At 43.4% G+C, this 25,237-nt stretch overlaps 1 protein-coding gene across 1 annotated transcript in view; it reads left to right on the plus strand.

Moving 5' to 3' along the window:
- LOC117353985 (dynein heavy chain 5, axonemal-like) overlaps window positions 1–25,237 on the plus strand; it is a 629,516-nt gene that overhangs the window by 96,486 nt on the left and 507,793 nt on the right. Inside the window, exons 14-16 of the mRNA XM_033930650.1 lie at window positions 1,633–1,752; window positions 6,356–6,557; window positions 14,761–14,856. Coding sequence (XP_033786541.1) covers window positions 1,633–1,752; window positions 6,356–6,557; window positions 14,761–14,856 — 418 coding nt within the window. The remainder of the gene's footprint in view (window positions 1–1,632; window positions 1,753–6,355; window positions 6,558–14,760; window positions 14,857–25,237) is intronic.

Consider the following 25,237-nt stretch of genomic DNA (forward strand, 5'->3'; position numbering starts at 1 on the left):
GCTTCCAGTGTCATATTGCATCCCCTTTAAATATAATATCCTTTCTCACCAGATTCTATCAAATGGTCTTCCCTCGTTTTTATATAGACCCAGATTCACTAAAGATAGTGATTCAATCGCTGTTGGCCAATTTTCTGGATGATTTTCAAACAGTGATTGATTCACTATCAAGTTTGCATGCAAATGATTTGCATGGAGGTGCAAATCATTTGCCTGCAAACCCAATGACTCAATCGCTCAGCGAGTAGGGACAGTAGTGACAGCCTCCTGTCACTGCTGTCAGGGCTTTTGTCGGGATTTTTTTTTTTAATAGCACAGATATTTTGCATGTATTATACACGCAAAATATCTGCCCAATAAAAAATGAAAAAATCCTCCCGACAGTGCCCCCCTGGCAAAGTGTCCCATCCCTCCTTCTCTCCATGAACCAAAAAAAATGGCAGGTGGGATGCCCACTCCCTCCTGCCATCTCCCTTCCCCCGCCAAACTTAGATATGGCAGGAGGGATGCCCACTCCCTCCTGCCATTGGCCCACTCCCCCCACCCGCCGAAAAAAAGCCTTCCGACAGCACCCCTCCCCCCAACTTTGTGTACCATGTTCGACCACAAAACCATCCAGGTTAAAAATATCCAAATCCAGACCATTTGGATGAGGAAGGTGACAGCATTATAATGAACTGGCCACATGGACATGCTAATAAAGCAGTTGGCACCTTAGAGGGCACTACTGTGAACTTTACATAAAGAGCACCAGAAGTACATCTCACCATAAACCCCTTCTAATTTATGGTGATCCCTCCAAAATCCCCCAAACCTACTATACCCACCTGTCTACCACCCCAATAGCCCTATATGGCTGCAGGTGGTATCTCTATGGCAGTATAGTAGGATTTTGGGGGGCTCAATGGTGGTTACAATGTAGTGGTTACAATGGTGTATGGGCCTGGGTCCTCCTTTCTATAGCTCACTAGCCCACTCACCAGGTTATTTAAGTCACCTGCATGATACCCTACTAGGATTTCCCATACTAGGTACTGCTGTTCTAGAGACAGGTATATACTGTTTCATTCAGATTTTTTGAGGGTGGGAGGGGGTCAGTAACCACTGGGGGAGTATGGGCAGTCATTACTAAATAATTTCAGTGGTCATCTGGTAAGTTTGGGTAATTTTTTGGCACTTACTGGCTTTAAAAGCAGGTCTATCTCAGAACGACTTAAGTTCCACCTAGGATATCTTGGGAAAGGTTCGATTATTACAGCAAAATGTCCAAGTCTAAGCCTGCCCAAAACCTACCCAGAACATGCTTCCCACATGTCCCCTTTAATTCTGTATGCACTGCGGGCCTTGTAAGACATCAAGAAAAACAGTTTTGAAAATCAGCACTTGGACATCCTGGCGATTAGGACATCCCAAGTGCCAATTTATGCCATTTTTTGGACATCTCAGTTTTGAAAATGTCCCTAATAATATCAATAATGTTTCTTTAAAGGGATTTTATGGATCACTGTAATCCCAAAAGCTAATATTATGAAAAATTCATAACCTAATAAAGATATCATTTTCCCACCTGGTACTTAATTTACTTTTAACTCAGGGTTTCCTCAGATATATCGTGTTTTTGTTCTTCCTTAGTCAAGAATTACTGAAGAGGCTTCGGGAATGTGTCAATCTGAATGAACAATACCAAAACTCATTTCACAGAGTAAAAGAGAAGTTAAAAGAGAACCCTAGTGAACGACAATTTGAATTCAGGTAAGTCATTCCAATCCCTCTGTTTGAAGTAACATTTTAACAGAGTTAACACAAGGAGGATAATTTTAAAAGACAGTTTCATAGGTAAAACAGTATTTCCAGTGCAATAGGTGTGTCATGCTGAATACTAGTGTAATCTCCCCATGCTCGTGAATTGTGCAGAAGGAATCCACTCCAGCTTTTCTGTTCCTCCTCCTTCACCAAAGAACTCTAATGCCCCCTTTAGTTTTTCCTTTTGCAAGCGAGCCAGAAGGAATCTGTCTGACCTGTTCTGTATTTTATTTTGTGAGCTTCCCAGGTGAGAGGGGAAGCTCTGCCTGTGTGGAGGAGAAGCAGACTGGAGGTCTACGGCTGTCAGGTCTATCCCCCTGTTGGCCAGCCTGCAGAGACTTTTCTGGAGCCTAGGGTCTAAACCCCTAGAAGTTTTGCTTGCCTACTGGTTCACAGGGGCTTGAGCGCAGACTATTATGAATCTGCAGGGGCTCAGTGGGGCTCTTCAGGGCACCGGCTGCATTTCACCTCTTACATTTTTCGCGTCCTTGAGTCCATGAGGGTTTGAGTTTCAGTCAGATATCGGTCCAACTGGCAGCTCGAAAATTTCAGTGTTAGAGGAACAGTTCCTTTGAGGCAGTGATGTCTTCTTCCAGATCCAGCTACTTTTAGAGCTGGGGCAGGCTGCAGCATATCCATAGTTCACCATAGTTACTGTGGTAAGTAAGGCTATTACAGAATATAAGAAAAATTGTGTGTGGGGGGGTGAGTGGAGGGCGTCTGAAAAGACTTTTCAAGGTTTCTGCTACTTCCTTTTGGTTCCCCACTTCAGAAATCCTATTTTTGAGGGGTTTTTGTTCTCAGTTAAGCTATTTATAAGCCATTTTTGTCACCAAAATGCTGCCGTGGAGGCTATCTTGGATTTCCCAGGTTTTTTTTCAAAGTTCTCCAGGGATGGGGTCTTTAGGCTCTCTTAACTCTAATTATGTAAAATTTGTGCTGGATGGATGCTGGAAGAGCACCCTTATGCCACATGCTGTTCAGCGCGTGAAGTGGGCAGGAGCTTCGTGCTTAGCCTCCTCTTGGGTCTCTATGACTGTGGAGATATTGGAGGGCCTGTCTGCTGGGAGAAAATCTCTTCCAGAGTCCTGGAACAGCAGCTTTCCTAGGTGTGGGAGCATGGAAACTGTGCCCAAGAGACACAAGGTGGAGTCACCTAGAGGGGACTCAGTACTGCCTAATACTAAATTATTTCCTGAATTTGTTAATCTGATGTGGAGAACTTATTTGGATAGACAGAATCCCCAGGGGAGGTCTGGCAGCGAATCAGGAGGCATGCTAGGTGGATTGGGCTTCCAGGACAAGCCTGCCTCCATAGCAGAGGCTGGCCAGAATCTGGTGGAGCATTCAGAAAGGGACTCAGTGGACAAAGGGCTTCTCTGCCTCTGCTATCGCAGAGCAAACCTTCTATTCTGGGAGAAATAGGGTCACAGACAGGAGTGAGTATGCTTGATAGAATGGTGGCTCTTGACCAGGGGAATGACCCTTGGGTATGCCGGTTGTTTAAGTCATCAGCTCTGCTAGAGCTCATTACTGACTCCCTGTGGGAGCTACATTTAGACTCTCAGCAGGCTATGTTTGTTCAGTGCTCTGTTCTGAGCAGAGTGAGATCCCAGTCCATGTCTTTTCCCTGGCATCCTGATATGAATATTTTAGTCACAGAACATTGGGATGCTCCTAAAGGCTCATTAAAGGTAGCCAAAACAATGGCTAGGCTGTATCCAATGGCACAGGAATGTCTTCAGATATTCACTCAGTCTAAGGTGGGTTCCTTAGTAGCTCAGGTAACCAAACGCATGTCCCTGCCAAGTAAGGGAGGCATGATATTAAAGGACATGCAGGATTGTAGAGTAGATATGATCCTTAAAAGATAGTTTGAGGCGCTAGTCTTGTGAATCAAAGGGGCTGGAGGACAACTAGCTTTTGCTCCAGCTTCTGTCAACAAGGATGGATTACATGACCAATGCTCTCTATGACATAATCGGGATAATGAGCAAAGTCTCGGCTCATTCTATCTCAGCCCGAAGAATGCTCTGGATCAGGCAATGGGTGAGAGATTCCACCTCCAAGGCTATGCTCAGCAGACTGTTGCTAAGATCTTGCTTCCTCAGAAGGCAAGCAAGATCTTAGCAACAGTGCAGAGACTGGTGGACCTTCAGGCCATAAAGTCAATACCACCTGAAGAATTGGGCTTGAGCAGATGCTCCATATACTTTATAGCACCCAAGAAAGACTCAGAAGATTGGAGACCCATTCTGGATCTCTTGCACGTCAATTCAATGCTGAAAGTTCCACACTTTCATATGGAAACAGTGCGGTTAATCATCGCAGCAGTTGCACCGGAGGAGTTTCTGGCTTCCCTGGATTTTACAGAAACCTGCTTGTATATTTCCATCTTCCCAAAGCACAGGAAGTTCCCTGAAATTTCATGTCCTGGAGAATCATTACCAGCTCTTGGCACTCTCTTTTGGTCTGGTGACAGCGCCCCCATATTTACCAAGGTGATGGTAATGGTAGCTGTGCATCTCTGCAGGACAGGTTTGCAGGTGCATCCATATGTGGACAACTGGCTGATCATGGCCCTGTCAATCTTGGAAGGAGAACAAGCTGTGTCTCAGGTGGTCCAGATGCTGCAGAGCCCTGGATAGTAAATATTCAAAAGAGCCAATGGTCCTGTCCCAATTTTTGGAGTACCTGGAAGTTTCTTTAACATGGCGGAAGGCCGCATCTATCTTCCAATGGTACACAAACATGATGGCCAAACCAGTTCCAGCCGCATGGCACTACCTGCAAGTGCTAGGCTCTATGGCGGCCATTATAGAAGTGGTTCCGTGGGCAAAGGCTCACATGCAGCCTCTTCAGTATGCCCTGCTATCACGGTGGTTACCCCAGTTGGATTCCCTGCATGGCTAGTGTAGCTTTGTAAAAGGAGCCCTTAATTCTCTGAATAGACTCAGTACATAACACTGAGTTGAGGTCAGATGATTCAGTGTTATAGTGCCAGCTATGTTCCTTTACTGAAAGCATCCAGTTTGTTCTGGACATAATATGTTATATGAGAAAGAAAAGGAAGAGTGGAAATTGATCATTTTCTCATCCTTCAAATGTGGAATAACATGCAGTTTTTTACTTAGAGGTATTAGACCTTCATGAAGACTCTTTGCTTGGACATATTGAAGAAAAGATAGAAGGAGATGTTTAATAGTGGAGACAATATAGGATTTGTAGGGAAGGTAGAGGAGCATATACCATCATAGATAAAGCAAGAGTAGAGGTGAAAGTGCCTATAGAAAAACTAGCAGCAGTAAAGGCACAATGAAGAGAAATCAAAAGTCCTGACCGAGTACTATACACTTTTTTTTAAAATTGCCCATCCATATGACCTTAGGCAAGTCATTTAACCTTCCTGTGCCTACATGAATTACTGACTTCAGCATCAGAAGCATTATAGCTCCAGGAGCTGCATCAAACACTGGAGTCATATCAACATTGAGATTTCTCGATTACCCCCAACTTTGTGTGTTGATAGGGCCATTGGAATCTGTCATTGTCCAATTTCCATTCATGGAAGAGGAAAGATTTGTCCTCATCTTCAGTTCTGAGGGAGAAGAATATCAGATGTTAGTCAGAGATTGGGATAAATCCGCATCAAGCTCCTTTGGAGCATGGTGCTGAGAGAACCAAGGCCTCAAGTTCACTAGTGTCTTCAAAGTATCCCTGATGTAAGGACTTCTCATCCTACTTAGAATGAAATGGGACATAGCAGCTTCTATGGAGCAGACACTTCCTTTCCAATACACCTAAGCCTCTCCTGCCTGCTTAGATCACTATGAATATTGGCCTGAAAATCTTTAAGCCATTATTAAGATGAACTTGGAAAACTCCCCTGCTGGTTCCTGGGATAAGCAGTGTAAAATCTGTTTTACTCCTTTGGGATCTTGCCAGGTACTTGTGACCTGGATTGGCTATTGTTAGAAACAGGATACTGGGCTCGATGGACCTTCAGTCTGTCCCAGTATGATGGGACATATGCTCCTATGTACTTCTGGAGTAGCTAAGCAGGAGGAGACATAAGAACATAAGCAGTGCCTCCGCCGGGTCAGACCATAGGTCCATCTAGCCCAGCAGTCCGCTCCCGCGGCGGCCCAAACAGGTCATGACCTGTCTAAATCATCAGAAGGGGCCCCCATGCCACCTTGGTTTCCTGATGAGTCTTATCTTCCCATCGAAGTCCTAGCCCTCCGGTCTTGCACATGCATGACCTGATTGGGTTTCTATACTTTCTCAGTATCCCACGATCCCTTTATCCCCCAGGAATCTGTCCAGTCTCTGTTTGAATCCCTGTACCGTACTCTTTGTCTTTGTCTTATATAAGACTTTGTCTTATATTAGCTAATAACAGAGAATTATACTGTAGTATCTCAACATTTTTTTGTAGTGTTAATGTAGTATTTTAGCTGAGTTGAAATTATCTTATGAGTACATTTACGTTTTTGTGTCTAAATGTAAATAAGTTATTTATACTTCTTACTGTCTTTGCTGTCATTATCAGTGAGAACTACATCTTTGGAAAATTTGATATGTTCTGTAAACGTTTGCAAAAGATTGCTGACATGAGTAGCATCCTGGAGAGCCTATCTGATCTACAGAATATCCGAACTGAAGGCATTGAAAAACTCAGCATCCGTTACCAGACAATTGTTACCAACACAAAATCCAAAACTTATGATATCCTGAACCACAGGAAAAAAGAGGTAAGGCACATTGTCATTAGTAAACAAATGAAAGAAATCTGGCGTGTGCTGATTCTATTTAATATAAATTTGCTTGGAAGTGTGCCCAGAGGTTGTAATGACCAGACCAATCATCGGGTAAAACCCGAAAAGAAAGTCTGTAAAACTCCTCTCAATCATTGCACATGTCCAAAAGTCATTAGTGGGCTATTGTCATTAGTGACAGACTGAAGAAGGGAAATGCGTGGATGGGGTCCTAACCTAGAGAGGGGTACATTGCCAAGATATAGGGTAATGTGAGTGGAAAGACCTCATGGCTGAGTCACCACCTGGAACTCAAGAAAATGTGGCAGAAAGATACTGACATATTTCCCGTTTTATTGGGTGCCACAGATCTGCTTAAAAACTATTTCTAAGATTAACACAATAGGTTTCTTATATATGTTATAGAGAATGACACGGGGAAAAAATCTGTCCCCGTCACCGCCCCGTCACCGGCCCACCATCCTCTGCACCGCCCCGTCACCGCCGATCCCTTCACCGCCCCGTCACCGTCACCGCCATCCCTTTCACCGCCCCATCACCGCCACTGCCATCCCATTCACCGCCCCGTCACCGTCCCCGCTGCATCCATATAAGCCTTTTTCCTTTCACTCCCTCCTTCCAATTTGAGCCGGGAACACTAGCGATCGCACGGTCCCCGTGGCCACTACCTGCCTGCCCGGTCGATCCTGGTGTTTGGCCGGCTCTCTCCCTTCTCCTCACCTTGGTTTGTGGGTTTTCTTTTTCGGCAACCTGCGCGCTTTCCCAGGGAGCCGCACACGCGCGGCTGCTCAGTGTTCGATCTTCTGCTCTGCTGCAACTTCCTGTTTCCGGTTGCGTCAGAGCAGAAGATCGAGGCTGAGCAGCGGCGGGTGTGCGCGGCTCTCTGGTAGCGTGCGGGTCGCCGAGGAGGAGGATCTGCGGACTGGGGTGAGGAGAGGGGAGAGAGCTGGCTGGACACTGGAATCGATTGGGCGGGCGGGTGTGAGCTGCGGGGACCGCGCGATCCTTCATGCCTCACTGCGGGGGACAAGACCATTCACCGCCCCGCGGGCGGTGAATGGCCTTGTCCCCGTCGCCGCAGCGACTGCTAGTTTTCTTCCCCGTTTTCGGCGGGTGACCCGCGGCTAAAATGCGGTGGCCGCGGGTAAACCGCCACCGTGTCATTCTCTAATATGTTACATCCTATGAACTCCAGAAGAAAGCGCTCTTTAGCACAGTGCAGGTATTACAGTGAGCATATGGTTATTTTGGAGTGAGGGTCATTATTGACATGATGGAAGTAATTCTATAACTATGTGATTCTATAACTATGTGATTCTATAACTATGTGATTATATTTAGTCCATATACTACTTATTTTGATTATATTTAGATTATTAGTAGGTGCCCAGAGGGCACCTAGTAGGAGTCTGTTCTATAAAGGTACATACGGTAGTAACATAGTAAATGATGGCAGATAAAGACCTGAATGATCCATCCAGTCTACTTTGTAATCACAGGCATTACAATTTCATGATTAAATTAAAATGTCTTTTATGTGTAAATATTTTTTATTAAGTTTTCAAACGAGAAAACAGTAAAACACATGACATTGCAGTTTCTTCTTTAAACAAGTACTTTACCCAACCCCCTTCCCTCCTCTCCCTCCCCATCTAAAGCATCAGTGTCAATTGTACAGCACACTAAATTGCAACAAGCAGCAACATGTCAAGTGTTCAATATGTGACTTCGTGCATGAGGCATGAGATCCATCCAAAAGACCTCCCAAATCTGACAAAAGCGATGTCCTGGAGGAGAGTCAATGTTCACAAAGTGTCGATGTTCAAAGGATGCTTGAACAATCATTAGTGATCTCCACTGCATATAAGTTGGTGGGCCTGGAGTCGGCCAGGTTGTTATAATAGCCTTCTTGCCAAGTAGTACGGATCTGGCCACAAACGCTGACATACCTTTTGGTTTTGGAGATATTATAGAATAATGTCCAAAGAGTGCTTGAGGAGTTGACATCCAATGCCATTTCCATAATGAAGAAATAAAGTGTCCTAGGTGTGTCCAGAATGATAAAATATGGGGACATGACCAAAACTGATGTGCCAAGGAGGCATGAGGCTGGTGACACTTAAGATATCCATGAGATGATGTTATTCCCATATGATAAGCCCATATTGGTGAAATATAAAGTCGGAGAATGAACTTAAGTTGCAGTTCCCAGTGTAAAACACTAGATGTTAATTTAAGCACACTCTTCAGTGTGTGTTGTAGCTGCTGTGCAGTAAATGGGCTATTGAGGTCCTCAGACCACATTCTGGCTAATACAAAAAAGTTGGTCCCTGGCTGACATTCCTGAAGGTCCACATGGTGAAATCATAATGGTATGTATTGTTGTGCTGAAAGACTAAACATTTCCAATATCATTTCTCAACAAGTTTCAATGAGATGACAAGCTGGTAAGGACTGGATGTAGTGTCAGATTTGATAGTAAGACAAGACATCAATCAATGTAAGGGATGCATTTAGAGAATCCTTCTCTAATTCATTTAATTTGGGTAGACCAGAGTCTTCTGAGTAGTCTACAACTGGTGGGCCAGAGCCCAACTGGGGGTGGTATAAAACTGTTTGAAATAATCATAAAAAATTTGGGCTATTTTTTCGGTTTTATGATGAAGAGTCCCCGATGCGTCGATAAGCCTGCTATAAACTGTGTTCCCATTGCCTTTTTAGTCAATTGTGCTAGAAGCTTACCCGAATAATTTCCATAATGATAATATTTAAATTTTTGATAGAACAATAATTTCTTTGTTCATTCATGTATAAGAGAATTAAGGACTGCTTCATTGGAAACTAAGGTATCTTTAGTCGCTTGTGATGAGTGAGCGACATAAACCCGCTTTTCCTCGTGTCTAAGCGTAATATACCCTGAGATAAACTGCGATTTCAGGTGATTATGTATGCGATACAATCCTCCTGGAGCACCATTTTAGCAGTATTCCAAAATAACTCTGACTCTTGCAGATGTTGCTCATTAAATTCAAAGAAATCTGCCAATTTAATCATAAGATAGTCTTTAAAATGATTGTCCGTGAATAAATAACTGAGAAATCACCAGTGTGCTGGCCCTCGGAGACTAAATCCAATGTTAATGTCCACCCAAACCAAGGAGTAGTCTGAAATAACCGAAGCCAGTGGCTGCTGAGTTAATATTGAGAAGCGTTGCTCGAATAGTAAGAATATAATCTAGTCTGGAAAGTGTACCGTGTGCCTGAGATCTATGAGTATAATCTCATTCGTTAGAATGCAACAACCACCAAGGATCGACCAGATCCAAGGTGGAGCACAAATATGGTATACCACGTAAACTTGTCCCAGCCTGGAGACCGCCCGGGATCAAACAGTCCCGAGCAGGGTCCAAGACTTGATTGAAGTCTCCAGCAAGAAACAAAGGCTCATCAACTCGCTCCAGCACAAGATGTACTAATTATTCAAAAAAAGAATGATCATATACATTGGGTGCATACATGTTAAGCAAATGAAAAGTATAATTTCCCAACAGAATTCCTAGTAACACATAGCAACCCTGCAGATCTTGAGCCAAGAGTTGAACATTATGGATTTCTTTTGTTGCTTTGTTGCTCTGTGCTACCTGTCTTAATCCGGTAGCTATCAGTAGAGAGTGTATCTTTCTTGTATTTTTACTGATTGTTTGTATTTGAAATTTTGGTTTTTCTGTTCTTCATGTTGCCCTGTTGTACCCTTTCTTATAAAATGATTACAAAAAAAAAAAAAGAAAAAAGATTTGCGAATCAAGATTGCTACACCTGCCCTTTTCTGCTCTATTTAGCTTCCAATGTTCCATATCTGAAAATCTTGTCTCCTATAGACAAGCAATGTCTGCTTTATATCGTTTTAATTGATTTAAAATTTTGGTACATTTTTTGGGAGATGTTATACCCAATACGTTCCATGTTATGATCCATAGTGTGTGAGTATGACTCATGGGACCTGTGTATAGGAAAGATTCAAGAGATACATCTCAAAAGAACTAGAAATATCTGAAGTGCCCAGCCCCACCCAGGATAAATTCAGAAACACATCTCCAAGAATAGTGATCCATATAGAATATGCAAAATCTCAACCAAAAGTCAGGAACACTCCACAGATACAAATGTGTGCTGAAAAAAGAAAACCTGGAAAATTTCATTTTGTGACCCACCCTGTTCCCCCCTATCCCACCACCCCAAGTCCCAAAACATCCCCCAAACCTACCCCACCCCCCTCGAGGTTGCACATGTCTCACCCCAAACCAAGATGAGGAAAGAGATGAGCGATCACATGTGCAATGCCACCCCGAGCTCCGAATCTCAACAGAAAAAATTAAGCAAAATGGAAGGAACACACAGCAAGTCTATTTAAAACAAGAAAATTATAGGTGCTCAGAACCCACAGCATATAAAATGAAACTTCAACCATACAGTGAGCAGGGAAGCATGTGTAAAACAGAGTCCAGATTTGCAATAGTCCAGTAAACAGACTAACATATTCCACCAAAGACACATCCAACCAACCGAGTGCTCCCCAGGTCCATATCCAAGTCTGGTTCAGAGAAAATGTAGTCAAGTATGCCCCCAGTGTTTTCTATATGAGTATTGAGATAGGTTGCAGCGTCCAAAGACAAATCAAAAGTGTGACACTGACCTTGATGATGAATCCATAGGATAGCCGGATAAACAAACATGAAGCACATCTTTTGTTCCGCTAATTTAGAATATAAGGGGTAAAAAATTTTCACTTCTCTATAAGGGCTGCTGAGTAATCCAGAAAAATACGTACTGCAGAGTCCTCAAAACCTAGCATGTCTTTGAGTTGTTTATGTTTTCACAGAATCTCCACTTTGTGATTGTAGTTGTGAAGTTTAACGATTACCAGCCTAGGGTGTAAATCATGGGTTTGCTCCTGCACCAGGCGATGTGCTCTTTTTAAACGGATGGGGCCCAGGCCTTCTCTGAGTGGGAAATTATCAGATAGCCAAGATTCCAACATATCCAATAATGAGAAGCTTGCCACTGTTTCTGGTATGCCCAGGAGACAAAGATTCAATCTACGCGAGCGATTTTCTAAATGTTCGATCCACTCTGTCTGAGCATGTGTGAGGGCTTGTAAAGTCTATAATTCAGTGGCCTGCTCCCGTTGGGTATTATCAAGGGAAGAAACATGAGTCTCAAGATCCATAGTGTGGCGTGCGGTATCAGTAATTAGGGCTTCCAGGCGCTGCAATTGTTCAGATAGATGGTCCAAGCCCAATTGCATTGCCGTTGTCACCTCCTGAGTAAGCTCCAACAGCGCCGCCACTGAGAATTGACTAACCTCTGATGTCGCCACCTGTGCCATCTTATCGTCCATCATAGGCGGGCGATCTCGGTCCTTTTTAGCTGATTTGCAGGACATATCTACCACTTGCCGAGTTAAATATTTTTCCATGCAGTGCTCACACTCAAAATATGCAGCTGGGCTCACTTTAACACTCGCTGAGTGCAATGATTAAAAGGATAAAGACTCGGGCCTGGGAGCTAGGGCAACTTGCATCTTTCCCGGTTCACAGCATCACATCATCTCTCATTAAAATGTATTTTTTCTTTGTTATTTCTGGGCCATGGGCCTTACAAGTCTACCTGGTACTGTCCATAGGTTCCAACTACTGGAGTTGCCGTTGAAATTCACTCCAGCCTATCCAAATCATCTCCTTTGATGGATTAGGACTGTGAAAGATTGCTCATTTAGAATTCCATAACAGTTTTCCTCTCCACCACCTCCCTTGGGAGGACATTCCAGGCATCCTCCACCCTCTCTGTGAAAAAGAATTTCCTAACATTACTCTTAAGTCTACCACCCCTCAACCTCAATGTATGTCCTCTAGTTTTACCAATTTCCCTTCTTTGGAAAAGATGTGGTCCTATATTAATACTTTTCAAATATTTAAATGTTGGTATCATATTACCCCTGTCCTTTTCTCCTCCAGAGTATAAATGTTGGAGTCTTCTAATCTTTTCTTGAACATCTTTTGGCGCAAATCTCCTACTATTTTCGTTGCTTTACTCTGGATTGCTTCAAGTCTTTTTATATCCTTGGCCTGGTACGGCCTCCAAAACTGAACACAATACTCCAAGCGGGACCTCACCAATGACCTGTACAGGGACATCAATACCTCCTTTCTTCTGATGGTTTTGCCCCTCTCTATACAGCCTAGCATCCTCCTGGCTACAGACACCACCTTGTTACACTGTTATGTCACCTTCAGATCCTCAGACATCATCACCTCAATGTCCCTCTCCCCATCCGTGCATATTTTATTTTATTTTTTATTTATTCAATTTTCTATACCGTTCTCCCAGGAGAGCTCAGAACGGTTAACATGAATTTATTCAGGTACTCAAGCATTTTTCCTCTCTGTCCCAGCAGGCTCACAATCTACCTAATGTACCTGAGGCAATGGGGGGGATTAAGTGACTTGCCCAGGGTCACAAGGAGCAGCGTAGGTTTGAACCCACAACCCCGGGATGTTGAGGCGGTAGCTTTAACCACTGCGTCAAACTCTCCCCTCTCACCTCTCAGCACATACGGCTTCCTCGAATTTCTACTCCCCAAATGCATCACTCTGCACTTCTTTGCATTGTCAGCAGAAGGCCCAGTTAGCTCCCCAGTCAAAATAGGGGATGAGCTTTTGACTGGCTCCAGAAGAGCAAAACTGCAGTAAAAGTAACCATCTTAGATAGCCTACTGGTAGAGGAAGGCTGAATTTTTTCCAACAAAGGTAATTCCTTGTAACCTATGACTGGTGGGTACTTCAAATATTTTGACTCAGTTACACACTGAGTTGGCATGAACAATTATCAAATTGTCCATCCAGAGCATCGTTCCTCAGCTCTCTATACAAGCAGGTACTGATACAGGAAATCTTCACCCTTTTGAAAGTCAATGTGGTCAAGCCAGTGCCACCAGGGGAAAAAGTGATGAGATTTTACTCCAGATACTTATTTGTACCCAAGAAAATGGTGGAAATTTTGTCTAATCTTAGACCTAAGGACCCTGAACAAATTCCTGGTCAAAGAAAAGTTCAGGATGCTTTCCCTGGCTATGCTCCTTCCCATGATTCAGGAAGAAGATTGGCTATGCTTTCTGTACTTGACGGAGGCCTAAATTCACATTTCAATACTTCCCAGTCACAGGAGGTAGCTCAGATTTTGAATAGGGAAACATCATTATCAGTACCACATTTTGCTCTTTGGTCTTGCATTTCGAGACCCTGTTGTCCTAGCCTTGTTATTTTCAGTGAACCTTGTAGCTAGTGATTCCCAGATGTGAGAATTGAAGACCTGCTTATCCTCAGAGAAAGCGAAGTTACTTTTCTGTAACAGTTGTTCTCCGAGGACCTTCCCACTTTCCCTTGGAATTGTATTCTACAAACTATAGTAAAGGACTGAGGGACCTCTATTCACTTGTTGGGTGGGAAGGCTCTACTAGAAGTTTCTATTTTAAGAGCTAGTTAGCTCTGTGCCAGGCTCCATTGGATGACATCACTCAGCTGTGAGAATATTTAGCCTTCTGTCCTCAGAGAACACCTGTTATAGGTAAGTAACTTATGAGAGTGGAAAGGGGTCAGTGACCACTGGGAGATTAAAGAAGAATCATGCTTTAATCCCTCCAGCGGTCATCTGACCAGTCAGAGCATCTTTTTGTAACTTGGACATGATTAAAACAGGTCTAGACAAAAATATTCATTTTGCCTTGGACATTTCTTCCTGTTCCATTATTTCTGAAAGACATCCAACTTTTTGGCCTGCCTTGGTATTTGATGAATTCAGTGAAAAGCATCCTAATTCTGCCTTTTTGAAAACTGTGATTTAGACGTTCTCAGCAGATGGACGTTTTTCTGGCTATTTTGAGACATCCATCTGCTTTGAAAATAAGTACTATAGGTACCTATATCTTTATGAAATAAGCTAGGTATAAAGTTATGCTCTTAATGTCATGCATTGGTCACCCCACATTGTTAATTCTGTAAAGACTCTCCATTCCATTTCTCTTATTGATATTTCTTGTTTTCTTGATTCTTTTAATCTCACTTTGTATAAAATAAGATATACTCCCCAAGGCTAATGTGCTTTTCCTTTTTTTTTTTTTTTAGTTTGATAATGACTATCTTGAATTCAAGAACCAAATTGAAGGATTATACCAGTCCCTGCAGTCATTTGTGGATTCCTGGTTTGAGAAACCTTTAACTGTGAGTAAACAATGGGAATGTAGTAAACTAAATGTTTCCTCTTTTTTTCCTTTCCTATTCATGTGTCAAATAGAAACATAGAAACATAGAAAGATGATGGCAGATAAAGGCTATAGCCCATCAAGTCTGCCCACACCATTTACCCACCCTCTTAAGTCTTCTGACCCCTTAAGTATAATTGTAATTATACTGTCACTCTACTGACCCGCTCATTTAAGTCCTAGTGACCCTATTCCTTGGCATGACCCCGTAGGGATCCCACATGGGTATCCCATTTGTTCTTGAAGTCTGGGATGCTGCGTGCCTCGACCACCTGCGCTGGAAGCTTGTTCCAATGCTCGATCACTCTCTCCGTGAAGAAGTACTTCCTTGCGTCTCCACGAAACTTCCCTCCCCTGAGTTTGAGCGGATGTCCTCTTGTGGTCGAGGGTCCCCTGAGAAGAAAGATATCCTCTTCCACCTCGACCCGTCCCGTGATGTACTTAAATGTCTCAATCATGTCTCCCCTCTCCCTACGCTCTTCAAGAGTGTAGAGCTGCAATTTGCTCAGTCTTTCCTCGTATGGGAGACCCTTTAGCCCCGAGACCATCCTGGTGGCCATCCGCTGAACCGACTCAATTCTGAGCACATCCTTACGGTAATGTGGCCTCCAGAATTGCACACAGTACTCCAGATGAGGTCTCACCATGGCTCTGTACAATGGCATCATGACTTCAGGTTTCCTGTTGACGAAGCTTCTCTTGATACAACCTATCATCTGCTGTGCTTTAGATGAAGCCTTCTCCACTTGAGTGGCTGCTTTCATGTCAGCACTGATGATTACTCCTAAGTCTCGTTCTGCCGTAGTCCTGGTTAAAGTTTCTCCATTCAGGGTGTAAGTTCTGCAAGGATTTCCGTTACCGAGATGCATGACCTTACATTTCTTGGCGTTAAAGCCCAGCTGCCACGTCAAGGACCAACTTTCTAAAGTACGCAGGTCTTGCTCCATAGCATCTTGTAGATTATGGCCGTTTACTATATTGCATAGTTTGGCGTCATCAGCGAATAAGGTTACTTTGCCTTGAAGCCCTTGAGTCAGATCCCCAATGAATATGTTGAAGAGGAGTGGGCCCAGGACCGAACCCTGTGGCACTCCGCTAGTCATCTCCGACATTTTAGAGAGGGTACCGTTAACTACCACCCTCTGAAGTCTGCCATTAAGCCAATCTTTAACCCATGCAGTTAGAGTCTCTCCTAATCCCATCGATTTCATCTTGTTCAGCAGCCTGCGGTGTGGGACGCTGTCGAACGCTTTGCTGAAGTCCAGGTACACGACGTCCAAGGACTCTCCTGAGTCCAGTCTTCTTGTTACCCAGTCAAAGAAGTTGATTAGATTTGACTGGCATGACCTACCCTTGGTGAATCCATGTTGGCTGGGATCCCGGAGATTTCCCTCGTTCAGGATCGTATCTAATTTATACTTAATTAGTGTTTCCATGAGTTTACACACTATTGAGGTGAGGCTTACCGGTCTATAGTTTGCAGCCTCAGCCTTGCAACCCTTTTTATGTAGAGGAACGACGTTGGCTGTTTTCCAATCTAACGGAACTTTCCCCGTACTTAGTGAGAGATTGAAGAGCACTGCCAACGGTTCCGCCAGAACGTCTCTCAATTCTCTGAGCACTCTTGGGTGTAAGTTGTCCGGTCCCATGGCCTTGTTTACCTTTAGCCTTGCCAGTTCGTTGTAAACGTCCTCAGGTGTGAACTCAAAATTCTGAAACGGGTCATCCACGTCTTGTTTTATCATCAACTGTGGTCCGTGTCCCGGTGCTTCGCAGGTGAAGACTGAGCAGAAATATTCATTTAGTAGTTCTGCTTTTTCTGAATCCGCCACCGTGTAGTTCCCGTCCGGTTGTCTAAGGCGTACTATACCGTCTGTATTCCTTTTCCTATCACTGATATACCTAAAGAAGGATTTGTCCCCTTTTTTAATGTTCTTTGCCAGAGTTTCTTCCACTCGAAGTTTGGCCTCCCTAACTGCTGTTTTGACCGTTGCAGATCTGGTCTTATATTCTACTTTAGTTTCTCTTCTCTGCGTACGTTTGTAGGAAAGAAATGCTTTTTTCTTTTCCTTAATGAGGTGCGAGATCTCTTCAGTGAACCATTGGGGTTTGTTGTTTCTTTGTCGTTTATCTACTGATTTTATGTAGCGATTAGTTGCTTCGTGTATGGATGATTTAAGGTACGACCACATAGTTTCCACGTTGCTGGTCCCTGCATGGTCCTGCAGCATCTGATGAACGAAATCCCCCATGTGTGCGAAGTCGGTGCCCCGGAATTGGAGCACCTTTGTTTTTGTAATTGATTTAGGGGATCCTTTCCCAAGGTTGAACCATACCATGTTATGATCGCTGGAGGCTAGCGTATCTCCTACCGAGACCTCTGAGACGCTTTCCCCATTGGTGAGTACCAGGTCTAGGATCGCCTGGGCTCTAGTGGGTTCCGTTACCATCTGTCTGAGATGTACTCCTTTTATGGAGGTCAAAAGCCTCCTGCTGCTGCTGGTTGTTGCTGAAAATGTGTTCCAGTCTGCATCAGGTATGTTGAAGTCCCCTAGCAGTACAGTGTCGCCCTGTAGAGTTATATTCTCTATGTCTTCAATTAATTCTGCGTCCATGTCTTCCGGTTGTCTTGGAGGTCTGTATACCACTCCAAGATACAGGCATTTTTTGCCACCTCTTGCCAGGTTTACCCAGAGGGATTCCCCGGTATACTTGACATCAGTGATCCTGGTGGTTTTGATGTCCTCTTTAATGTATAGTGCTACCCCTCCACCTAACCTGCCCTCTCTGTCCTGACGAAGTAAATTGTACCCCGGTATAGCCATATCCCACCCATGTGCGTCCGTGAACCAAGTCTCGGATATTGCCACCACGTCCAGGTTGGCATCCCTTATTTCAGTTTCCAGTTCTAGAATTTTATTGCCTAAACTGTGTGCATTAACATACATGGCCCTCCACACTTTGTGTTTGCTGAGTCCCTGTAAGGCTATTCCTGACTGAGTCTGTGTGGCTCCTAGAGAACTGTTTGCATATTGGGTCCTTACCTCGGAAACAGAGTGTCGACTCGTCCCATCAGGATAGTTCCTTTCCACACCAGTATATGAGTAGGTCCCCTCCCCCAACTTACCTAGTTTAAAGCCCTGCGAATCAGGCGGGCTAGTCGGTGTCCGAAGACGTTCTTACCTCTGCTGGTCAAATGGAGTGCCTTTTAGAACCAGATTTTTAAGGAGGCAAAAAAAATGTATTGGCTCCAAATAAAACACACCTTGCCTAAGTTTTAAGAATCCTTAGAGAACCAGGGAACACAATTAAGTGGGAAGCCAGAGAAATGACTCAATATGTATGCAAACAAACTTGACTTCAGAATTGAAATCAGTCTACAGAGAGTGACCAAAAAGTATATACTCCGCTCAGAGATATGAAACTCAGAAAAGGAAGGCAAAAAAGCCACCTTTGCAAAAAAGAGTTTACCTTCCAGTCATTGCGATGTTTATAACAGATCACTCTCTGAGACTAGATGGAAAGAAAATTTTCAAATCTAATAGTTCAATATAAAGTTTCAAATAAAGGCGACTATTTCAATGATATTTCAATTGATTTAGATGTCCATAGTACGCTTGGATGCTGTGTTGCTGCTAGAGAATGAATATAATTAAAGCACTTAGCTTGTAAAACAGTTCAAAGGGTCCCAACATGGCCCCGATTCGGAATCTGCTTCAGGAGACCCGACTAAAGGTTCAAAAGTGCTTCATTGATAGATTCTTCATTACACTGCACAATGTCCGTGCTGACTATGCTTGCTCACTCTGAACAAAAAGAAAAAACAAAGCGTTTTAAACATACAGTGAGGAATAGCTTTCAAAACCCCCACTGTAACATAATGTGACAAAATCTTCTTGGCTAAACATGGGAGAAGAAGAAAAAGAAAGAAAAAACTCCAAAACAGATGATACATACCACATTTAGGCTTACTCTAAAGCTTGTAACTGACAAAGGGACGCTGAACATTCGTGGGCTTATTTAAACACAGGCCAGAAAGAGGCCACTCTGACGTGAGTACGTGCACACTAATATCCGCTTAAAAAGCTTAACGAAGCAGTGGGGGAGCTGTCAAATCGAGGCTGAAAAAAGGCAACTCTGACTAACATAAAATAAAATTAGTCAGAGGAACGCTAACCATTCAATCTCATTGTTAAGGCCATGCGGATGGAGCGTGTTGAGGGTATAAATCCACTTTTGTTCCTTTCTCCATAAACTGTGTGCGATATCACCTCCCCTGGTGTTGAAAACTATGTCTAAACCTGAGAATTTTAAATCGGATTTATTGTGATGCTGTTCAGACCAATGAGATATTAAAGGGGCTTCCAGTATACCCGACCGAATCCTGCTAAGGTGTTCCCCTATCCTGATCTTAATACTGCGAGTGGTACAACCAATGTAGAAAAAATTGCAAGGACCTTGAATGATGTAAACTACTTGCTGTGAATTATAATTTGTGGGTGGGCATCTAGATTTAGTAACAATGGCTGCTGCAAGAGGCATCTGTTGCAGCTTCACACTGTATGTGCACATTTTACAGTATCTGCAAGGGGTGTGCTCCCCGAATGCTGGCAATGAGGACTGACTCAAAAATTGAGAATGCACCAAGCGTTGTTTCAAATTCTGGCTCTTAGAAAATGCAAATCTGGGACAATCCAAAAATTCTTGATGAAATTACATAATGGGCCAATGTTGCTTAATACTATGCTTAATCTTAAATGCTAGAGTAGAGTACAGGAGCACACACACTAAGTCTTGCTGATCTTGATTTGGGGAAGACTGTAGCAGCAGAGACCGGTTGGCATACAAGGCTCTCTTGTAGGCTTTATGTATAACAGTCAAAGGATATCCCTTTGCTTGAAATCTTGACTTCATGGCACTAGCTTTACTGATGTATTCTTGGACAGTAGTGCACAAACGGCGAAGGTGCAAAAACTGACCCACTGGGATGTTGTTTCTCAAATGTTTGGGATGAAAGCTGATATACTGTAACAGATTATTCCAGTCAGTGGGTTTTCGATAAATACTAGTCTGAAAATGTCCTTGGTGTAAAGTGATATTAATATCCAAAAAAGGCACATGACGTGTATCCATATGGATAGTAAACTGAAGATTTTGGTCACACGAGTTTAACCACACAATGAACTGTGTTAGGCTGGCTGAAGAACCAACCCAGACTGCCAAAATGTCATAAGTTTTAGGAATGCCTACAACTCACCCATGCTCCACCCCTGGCCATGCCTCCTTTGAGATTCGCAAACTAGATGTGACACACACCACTTTATAGAATGCGCCTACAATGTTGTGCCTGTAACTTTTTAATTAGTGCCAATTAGCATCAATTATTAGGTTTTAATTGCCAATTATTGACACCGATTGGCTTGTTAAACAACTAAGTTGTACGCACAGATCAGCTGTGTGCACCGATTTGTTCACAAAACTTAGGACACCATAAACAGAATTTGGGGCCAATGTGCACTATATCCCAGTCATGGTTCTTTGTGACTGCCGCTAAATCCAAATCAGCTTCTACCAATTGAGCCTCTAGATCTGGAAATTTGTTTCCCATACTACAGACAGTTGGCATGTAAAGCTTTCCAGATATCACCTTTTTGTTTCATTTCAATAACAGTATTAGATGTCTTACATTCCTGAGAGTTATTAATGATCTTGAGGCATTTTCACCTGTCCTCAGCGAATTTAGGTTAAAGTCCTCTTCAGTACATTAACTAGTCTGTTACTAAAGATACTTGTTCCCTACTTAGATAGGTGGATACCATCTCTGTTAAGTAGCTCTTAGAAAATTATGGAAACTGAAATGCTCATGTTGACCCCATCCATGCAGCCACGCATTCAGCTCCAGAATGCAAGTTTCCTTCAATTGTCCTTTACCCACAACAGGAAGGCTTGATGAGAATACTGCTTGTGCACCTAACTGCTTCACCTTCTGTCCCAGAGCCATGAAGTCACTTTTGATACATTCAGTGAGATACCTAGCAGTACCATTTGTGCCAACTTGAATGAGCAGTGTAGAATAATGGTCCTTAGGCATGATGAATCTTGGCAAACCTGCTGCTACATCTCAAATCTTTGTCAGGCAGACATTATACCTCCTTGGACATCATGTCTGGTTGATAAATGGGCACCTCTGTACCTCTCAGAATTGTCAACCACCACTACTTTTTGCTTCTTATTGGCTTTGAAATTTTTGAGCTTTACTTCCTCCTGTTCTTGAGATTTTTATATCTCCTGCTTCTAGGACTGCAAGCTGGTTCTTCAGTTTAACAGAAGATGAAGTAGTGAGGTTCATTTTGCAGGGTCTGGTGAACTGTTTCCAGATGTCCTCTTTCAGCACAATGCCACCATCCCCTTTTCTAGAGATCCCCGATTCGTCAAGATGCATATCTGGGATGGATTTCTGATTATCACAAATGTCTCTTAGTCTTACCACCTCATCCCTTAGTTCTTGAGAGATTCAATATGCAGACATACCACCTCATCCCTTTTTCATGTGGGATTCAATATGCAGACATCTTGCACATGAGATCAGTACCTCACCTTGAATCAAGCATTCACTCTGGACAGAGGCAGAAGCTGTAATGGGAACAGCAGCAGCTTTAGAGGTACAATGTTTCTTAGCCATACTGTAACCACAGTAGAGGAGCTTTTTGGACCTGTGGAGTGAAAGAACAAGACCTAGCAAAGTCCCAACCCTGTTTTTTCCTTCACCTGTTCTGTAAATAAGAAGCAGATAGTTACTGTAATATGAGATGAAAGAACTTGTTCAGATTCTTTCTATGGATGTAATTCAATGAATTTCCTCACCTATTATTGGGGTATACCATAATTTAGATAATCCTTTCAGATTTTAGATATGTATTTTGTGTATCTTGTGAAAACAAGACTAAGAATGTTATAATACCTCTGTATCACTCCATGGTGCAACCTCACCTTGAGTATTGTATTCAATTCTGGTTGCCTTATCTCAGAAAAGATATAGCAGAACTACAAAAGGTTCAAAGAGGAGCAACCAAGATGTTAAAGGGTATGAAACTCCTTTTATATGAGGAATACTAAAGAAGTTAGGGCTTTTCAGCTTGGAAAAGAGATGGCTGAGGGAAGATATGATTGAAGTCTACAAAATCCTGAGTGGTGTAGAATGGGTACAAGTGGATCGATTTTTTAATCCATCAAGAGTGAAATGGTGTGATGGCCATGTTAGTCTACTCTTCAAGGACTGCTTTTGCCAACATTTGCTTATTTCTCATCTGAGGAAGAAGGGGTTACCTTCGAAAGCTAATCATAAACTACATTAAGTTAGTCCAATTAAAAAGGTATTATTTTTTTTCCTTTATGTTTTTTGTTTTTTTTTCTACATATCTAGGACAGTGTTTTTCAACCGCTGTTCCGCGGCACACTAGTGTGCCGCGAGATGTTGCCTGGTGTGCCGTACTGTCAAGGCCGCCATCAGGGCAGTACCACCAGTCTAGGGAGAGGGGCGATCCGCCCCACGTGGACAGGAGAGAGCTGGACGGGGGACCCGCGGAGTTCAATACATCTCGAGCCGCGAGGCTCGTCTTCTGTTCCTGCCTGCCCTGCAGCTAACATATAGCCGATCGCAAGCGTTCCCCGATGTCAGCGCTGACGTCGGAGGGAGGGCTTAAGCAAAGCCTGCCCTCCGACGTCAGCGCTGACGTCGGAGAATACTTCCGTTCGGCTATTTGTGCGCGGCAGGGCAGGCAGGAAGCAGAAGACAAGCCTCGCGGCTTGAACTTCGTTTTGCTGAGAAAGTTGCAAAGATGGGCTGGGAGGCAAACACAGAACACAAAAGGCATGAACTTGGGAGAGAGGAAGGGAGGGAAAGAGATGCTGAGGTGGGGGAGGGAATGGGTTTTTGGACACAGAAGGCATGGACTTGGGAGAGAGGAAGGGAGGGAAAGAGATGCTGAGGTGGGGGAGGGAATGCGTTTTTGGACACAGAAGAAATGGACTTGGGAGAGAGGAAGGGAGGGAAAGAGATGCTGAGGTGGGGGAGGGAATGCGTTTTTGGACACAAGAAATGGACTTGGGAGAGAGGAAGGGAGGGAAAGAGATGCTGAGGTGGGGGAGGGAATGAGTGTTTGGACACAGAAGGCATGGACTTTGGAGAGAGGAAGGGAGGGAAAGAGATGGTTGTGTACACGGGGAATAGAAGAAAGGAGAACTTTTGGTCATAGGGAGGGAGTGAGGTACAGATAGTGGCATACCAGGGTGGGGGGGCGGTCTGCCCCACCCCGGGTTTACGTCCCAAGGGGGTGCACAGCTGGCCACCCTCCAGTGTTGTCCCTAGGCCGGCAAACTGCGGCTCTTTAGCCATTGAGTGCCACCGCCGCCAATGGTGTTGGCGGTGGCAGCATTATAAAATACTTTCTTTGTGTTTATTTGATTCCTATTCAAGAGAATTACTTTATATATAGTCAATATAGGCACAGAGTTAAATTTTTTAACATTTTCTAATGGTGGTGTGCCTCGTGATTTTTTTCATGAAACAAGTGTGCCTTTGCCCAAAAAAGGTTGAAAAACACTGATCTAGGAGACACTTTTTTTCTACAAAGACTAGGAGACACTTGATGAAGTTACAGGAAAATATTTTTAAAACCAATAAGAGGAAATATTTTTTCACTCAGAGAATAGTTAAGCTCTGGAATGCATTTGCAGAGGATGTGGGAGCGGTTAACATATCTAATCTTAAAAAAGGTATGGACAAGTTCCTGAAGGAAATGCCCATAGTGTGCTTTTGAGATAGATATGGGGGAAGCCATTGTTTGCCCTGAATCAGTAGCATGGAATGTTGCTACTATTAGGGTTTTTGCCAGGTACTAGTGTCCTGAATTGGCCACCATGAAGATGGGCTACTGGGCTAGATGGACCATTGGTCTGACCCAGTACGGCTATTATGTTCTTATCTGATGTGTAGAGTAGGGTTTGCTTAGTAGTTTTAACTGAAAGGATTAAACTACTAATTTTAGACCCAGAAGAATCACAAAAATCTGAAAACATGGTTTTTACCAGAAATCTTGGTTAGGGCTTAGTCAACCCTGATTTTGCACTGTATCTATCTTTTTGATACAAAAATACTATCTGTAGCCCACTCTGTTAGAAGTCTTTGTTAGTAGCTTAATCTGATTTCACTCTGCACTGTATGTTTATTTTTGTATAGAGATACTATTGTTGTAACCCGCCTCGAACTCCGCTTAGGAGGATTTGGTGGATATGAGATCATATATAACATAACATGTAATTCTGGCCCATTTTGTCAAGGCTCTCAGACATTTCTGCACATCTTAGACACTTCATTGCGAATCCCTAACTGCATGTTTATCAAATGAAAGGAAAGAAATTGCACAATGTGATACTGCCATTGAGCCTTGGTAGAAATTAGAGAATGACACGGTGACAAAATTCATCACTGTCCCCGTCCCCGCGGATAACCATGGGAAATAATCCCATGTCATTTTCTAGTGTCTATTTCAACCTCGGTCCTTCTACACCAGCATTCTTCAAAGCAAAGCTTGCGGGTCAGTGGTTGTGCCCAATTATACTCTGATTCTTCCCTCTCTCCTTAAAGAATGACATGAAGATGGTTTCCCGCAGGTATCCGCGGGGATGGGAACGGTGATGAATTTTGTCACCGTGTCATTCTCTAGTAGAAATAGCCCTCAAACTCTGGAATTCACTTCCAGAAGGGCTACACCTGACTCAAGACTACGTTTACCTCGGGAAGCAGATGAAAGCCTGGCTGTTCTTCCAAGCCTTTACTGCCCGGATTGAGACATCTCAGATTTACTTCCATTGAAAGCAATGGAAGAAAAACTTGGATGTCTCAATCCATCCTCCTTTTTCTGGAGCCATATGGTATCCCTAGGACTGACTAACCACTCACTCTGCATATGGACTAGCTTGCCGTGCACCTTGTAACTAAAACCAATTGCACATACCTTATTCACTGTACAAAATTTGCTTTCAATGTAGCCACTTATTTATTTACCCCAATGCTTTTGTCCTACCCATTTAGTCTGTTCTATATATCTTGAGTTCACATGTCTCCAAAGTTAGTTAATCCACAAGTAAATGGTGCCCAAATAAAATGAGATCCAAGTGCTATTCTTTAAATGGTGCTCTGAGTTGGGTGCTGTTTATAAAATAGCATGTAGTGACAGGATCCACACCCAACTTTGGGCGTGAGGATTTACACCAGTGTTCTTCAACCTCCGGTCCGTGGACTGGTGCCGGTCCACAGAAATTTCCTGCCGGTCCACAGG

The sequence above is a fragment of the Geotrypetes seraphini genome, chromosome 2 (genome assembly GCF_902459505.1).
Source record: "Geotrypetes seraphini chromosome 2, aGeoSer1.1, whole genome shotgun sequence".
NCBI classification, from domain to species: Eukaryota; Metazoa; Chordata; class Amphibia; order Gymnophiona; family Dermophiidae; genus Geotrypetes; species Geotrypetes seraphini.